The 5,638-nt window shown below is 41.7% G+C and overlaps 1 protein-coding gene across 1 annotated transcript; it reads right to left on the bottom strand.

Annotated features, from left to right (window-relative positions):
- Positions 1-1,262: 1,262 nt before the first annotated feature.
- On the bottom strand, positions 1,263-5,410 carry LOC148020694 (pentatricopeptide repeat-containing protein At2g33680-like). Its single transcript, XM_087698493.1, has one exon. It carries the CDS (start codon positions 5,165-5,167, stop codon positions 2,675-2,677), a length of 2,493 nt encoding a protein of 830 aa, XP_087554619.1. The 5' UTR covers positions 5,168-5,410; the 3' UTR covers positions 1,263-2,674.
- Positions 5,411-5,638: the final 228 nt, after the last annotated feature.

Here is a 5,638-nt window from a genome sequence, read left to right as displayed (position 1 = left end):
TTGGACTTGAGGTGGCTAGTAAACCCTAATTATTGTTGTTGATCTTCAATATTCAAGCATAAGACTAGAGGTGGCTACTAAACCCCAATTGTTATTGTAAATTAGGATTTACAATAGTGGATACTCATGATGTATATGGCTTATTTCTATTGTAGATGATTGAGATTTAGTGAGATACTTTGGGGAAACGCTAGAGAATGAGAGAGAATGTTGCGGAGAGAAAAAAAGTCAAACTTCCATTGTGAAAAGGTGGCTTGAACCTGCTATTGCCCTATCCAGATAGCCCTTTGAGCTATCACCTACAACTAGGAAGCTCATAAATGATTCCAACCCCGGCTAAAATGTTGATGCCCACTTGAGCAAGGTCTCCTTACGGTACCATCTATTATTCTACCTACTCATATTCACCTTCTAATGGCTAGCCATGGCTACTACAACCTCTCTTACTCTGGGTTGACCTTCAAAATAACTCTCTCCTCTTCTAGCCTCCCACAACCTTCTCTCCACTTGTATAAAAAAGTTCTACTAACTAGTAATCTTCATAATCTATTTTTAGTAATTTTTTTATATTTAATTAATTTTTAAAAATTAATCCAATCCTTTGTCCCTATCTAAAAATTAATTGTGTCCATTCATAATTAAATTCACAAGGTCATTTCGATCCCCAAGTAGCCCGATGGATTATTTGATCCCTGAACTCATATTAATCAATTAATTAATACCTAATTCCTAGTATCAATACTAACACTTATTGGTCAAATAAATTTCCTAGGTCCAAACTAACATTAAGTACCACCTAGTACCTATCAAGTAAAACTTATTACAAATATTGCCTTTGGCATCTACTGACTTCTTAAGGTTCTTGACTATCATTACAAAATAACTAACTTGCATATCATGTCTATATCTCACACTTGCACATTTGATTAAGAACTTAATCCAATGCTTAGCAAAGCATCAAAATTTCACATTCTCATGGCATATCTTATTTCTAGAACTTAGTTGCAAGTAAATTGACTAGACTATTTTGATCCCCAAGTGATCCTATATGCTATTTAACCCCTCGACCAATATTAATTAAGCAATTAATGCATTGTTCCTAATATCACCATTGATACTTATTGATCAAATAAATGCCATAAGTCCAAACTAACACCAAGTACTACCTAGTACTTGTAGAGTATAACTTATTACAACTTTTGTCTTTGGTATCCATTGCCTTCTCAAGGTCGTTGGCTCATCATTGTAAAATAACTAACTTGTACATCAAATGTATACCTCACATTTGCATGCTTGATTAACAACTTAATCAAATGCTAAGTAAAGAATCAAAATTTCACGTCCCTGTGACAAGTGTTTTTTTAAAGGTGTATTTCACATCACATGCAATATTGGAGTGTCCATGGTGCATTCTTTGTCAGTGTTGTATATAGTATGTACTACAAGTTTTTGGTAGATCACTATTGTTATGTGGGATATGGTTATAATACCTAGGGATTCCTATGTTATTATTATATATTCTATTGTATCGATCACCCGTGATCCGAGAGAGGGTGTTAGTTTGATATGTATCATGGATTTTAGACACTCTGTTTAGTCTATAGTTGGGTGGCTCATTTAGGGTCTGCTCCATTGTCTAGGGTCTCATCTTGAGGCTCTAATTTCTCATCTTAAGGCTTCTATGTATACTCCACTCTTCTCTCATTGCAGTATTGCATCTTACATCCTTAAAGAGAGAGAGGGAGAGTGGAGGCATCGCTTAATGATCATCATTGTGCCAATATCCTAGTGATATTATATTGTACATCTCATGCTTCATGTCATGGATTCCATTGTCTGTTCATTCTGAGTTCTTGTGTTTGTTTCTTTCTATTAGTGTTCATACTTTCTCTTTCTTGCTCCCAATCATTTACGCATTCTCACACCTTTATTGTGCATACACACCATCAAATTCTCTATATCTTCCCTCTCTAGTGACTGTTGCCCTCAACCCAGGCAGCTGCCACAACCATCTCCAGACTGCCGATTCGCCAACGGCTCTGTTCCTGCTGCCGCCCATCTCCAGGTGGTTCTGCCCTGCTGCTGTCCACTCTCATGCAGCTGTGTTTATGCTGCAGGCTGCTGCTAGGGGACTCTTCCAGCTGCTATCAGCTGCTTCCACTCCCATCAATTGACCACCTTTCACCCTCTAGATCTGCTGCTGTCCAGTGTTTTCTGCATCCTACAGTACCAGACAGCAGTTGCCTTCATCATCACTTCTAGAGACTGTCACCAGGCAGTACATTGCTGTATTTTCATTGTTCCAGTGCTAAAGACTGTTATGATTCAGCATCCAGCCTGCTTCCCTGGGGTCTTCAGCCCTCTTCATTGTTCCAGCCCCAAAGACTGCTGTGTTTCAGGATCCAGCATGCTGCCTTCGTGTCTTCAACCCTTTTCATCAGGTTTCTTGTCGGACATTGGAGGTTTTTTGCACTCAAATTCTGTCTCTGGAGAAGAGCAATCTCCATCACTCCTCAATCCACTTCCACGAGAGATAGTGGCTGTTGGGCAGTCTCGGCTCCTTGAGCTCCCACATCTATATTTATTCCTTTCATCATTCATTCGTTTAGCATTCATTCATTCATCAGATTCTTCTCCTCTTGTGTTTTGCATTCTTGTCTGAGTTCACTATGTGTTAGTCATGTTCATAAGATCTCATTGTTCTCTCTCCGAATCCTAGTTTATCTTCAGTGAATTCCATTACTTGTTCTGAATGGATTACATCTAAAAGCTGAAGCGCCACAAATCCTTCTCCCTTAAGTTGCCTTCTCAATATGTGTAATCTCTCATCAATTCTCTGGTTTTCAGAATTTGATTTGTCACCTACAGTGAACTCATGTATCTTGTGCTTGAGTTCAACCCAGGCTCTTCCAGGTTTTCTATAAGCATTGCATTGCTCTTGCACTTTTCGTGCATTGTCACACATCTGGGCATCCCGATAGATGTGTGACATGAGAACATATCCAGCAGGATTATCTGGATTCAGCAGAACTGCTTCACCAAAGCATTGTTGTCCCAAGTCCAAGTTGCCATACATTCTACAAGTACTAAGCAAAGACCTCCATCCAACCATATCTGTTGCACTAGGAATAGTGGACAGTAGCCTTTTTGCCTCATTCAAACATCCCACACGGCCAAGAAGATCAATTATGCTGTTAAGGTGATCAATCTTCAATTTTACTCCCTGTTGTTTATCCAAAGTTATAAGGCACTGATAAGCTTCATCAACTGCACCGACATGACTGCAAGCAGTGAGAACACTTATGTAAGTTTCTGCATCGGGCTTTAAACCCTGTATGCAAAGATCTTTAAAACATTGCAAAGCCTGCCAACAATCGCCCCCCTGACTATACCCCGCAATTAGAGCATTCCAAGCAACTACATCTTGATCTGCCATACCCTCAAATACTTTCTGTGCCTCCAGAATCCTTCCACTCTTGGCATACATGTCAACCAATGAGGTACCAACAACCATATCAAATTCAAGTCCACTTCTCAGTAACTGATCATGCATAATCCTCCCCTGAACAATTGCCCCACTGCTGCTGCATACTGCTAGCATGATTGAAAATGTAATTATATCTGGAACCAAGCCATTTTGCTCCATCTTCTGAAAGAACTCAAGGGCACATAGATTGTGACCATGCTGCATACAACCTGCGATCAAAGCATTCCAAGTCCCAATGTCTGCTTTGGGTGCATGATCAAGATATCTCTGTGCATCCTCCAGGACACCACATTTTGCATACATATCAACAAGGGCATTTCCAACGATTGCATCTGATTCAAAACTGCTCTCCATTATTTGATGATTTATCAGCTTTCCCTGATCTAATGCCCCCATGTTACCACACACCTTCAAAAGGCTCACAAAAATGACTCCATCTGGTTTCACACCTTCTTGTTGCATTTGCCTGAAGAGGTCAAGTGAAGTGCTACACTGTTCATGCTGTGAGTATCCTGATATCAAGGCCCCCCATGACACTAGATCACGCTGTGGCAATCCTTGGAATATGATCCCAGCCTCTTCTAGAATCCCACAGCCAGCATACATATCAATAAGCCCAGTTCCAATGGATAAATCCCTTTCAAATGCACTTCCAAGGATTAAGTGGTGAACTAATCTCCCCTGATCTGCATCTTTGGTGATACCACATGCCCTCAAAATGCACAAATATATAACCTTGTTTGGTGCAACTCCTTCATGTGGCATGCTACGGTAGAGGTTAAGGGCTGCAAGCCCATGACCGTGTTGGGTATATCCAGCAATCATTGTACCATAGGTGATCACATTCCGACTTTTGAATCTTTTAAATACATTGAGTGCCTCCTCCAAGCTTCCACATTTGGCATACATGTCTACTACAGCATTGCCAATAAACACATCTGCCATAAGTCCAACCCTGATTACCTCCTCATGCAACACTCTGCCTTGAGTAAGGATGTTCTCACTGCCACATGCTTTCAATGTGCATAGAATGATGACTTTATCAGCCATTATTCCCTGCTGTTCCATCATCTGGAACAGCTGAATTGCAGAAAAAGCATGACCATACTGTACATAGCCTCCCATCATTGCACCCCATGTTACCAGATTTTTCGCAGGCAGTGAATCAAAAAGTTTGCGTGCCTCATCAAGAATTCCAGATCTGGCATACATGTCTATGAGAGAACCCTTTAGGACTATGTCAAAGTCTAGGCCAATTCTAGTGATCTGGTCATGCATCTGTCTACCTTGTAGAAGTGCCCCGATATTGCCACATGCTTTCAAGGCACTAGATAAAGTGAATTCACAAGGGCTAGCTCCTTCATGCTGCATAGTCTCATAGAGGTCGAGAGCCTGTTCGTACTCTTCAAGGGTGACATGTGCAAGGATGATAGCATGCCATGTTCGGGAGTTCGGATTGGGAACCTTACAGAACACGAGGTTGGCTTCCAGCAAGCTGCCACATATGGCGAATCGGCTGATGAGGTGATCGACAGCAAGCTCGCAAGCGCCGAGCAAGAGGAGGTCGTGTTCGCGTCTGCAGGCAGCCAGCCCTGGAAACTGCTCTGCTGAGGCAATTGTACGACCTGCCGGAACAAGGGCCCCCGGCAACGTGCCTCTTGAATGCCGCATTTGGCACATGCTGGAGCACTGTCAAAGATGATACGGGCAAAGACGGAATGAGTGTTAGCCTTGCACTTCACCATTAGAGCTTCTCGAAGAACTTGGCATTTACGAATGGTGTCGTAGCCTGAATTCACAGCAGTCTGGCTTGAACGTCCTGCTGTCTTCTCTCAGGGCAGGGGTACCAACACATGGCACCTGAGAATACCTTGAAAGGCACATAGCTTGAACCCTCTATAATGCAAATACATGCTACATGATTGAATTGCAATAAACAATGACTTACCTGGGAACCTTGGAGTTTTGCCTCAAGTTGCTCATGTCATGATTTTGGAGATATTTCTTTTGGTGCATCAACATATTTTGTGTTAATTAAATGTCAAGGCTTACATGGAGACTTCTAGTCCGGGGACTGCTCAAACCTTCGACTACCAACTCAATGTGTGGTCACATCATAACATCCATCTTACTACTGACCAGTCAACAGGA

This window comes from Lygodium microphyllum, chromosome 18 (assembly GCF_053477565.2).
Source record: "Lygodium microphyllum isolate KBCC chromosome 18, Lygodium_microphyllum_v1.1.10, whole genome shotgun sequence".
NCBI classification, from domain to species: domain Eukaryota; kingdom Viridiplantae; phylum Streptophyta; class Polypodiopsida; order Schizaeales; family Lygodiaceae; genus Lygodium; species Lygodium microphyllum.
The sequence above is the reverse complement of the archived record's forward strand: the minus strand, read 5'-3'. Positions and strand labels throughout refer to the sequence as shown.

What these genes read in the sequence shown, in the direction of transcription:
- LOC148020694 (XM_087698493.1), bottom strand. Translation starts at nt 5,167, where the DNA reads ATGTGCCAAATGCGGCATTCAAGAGGCACGTTGCCGGGGGCCCTTGTT.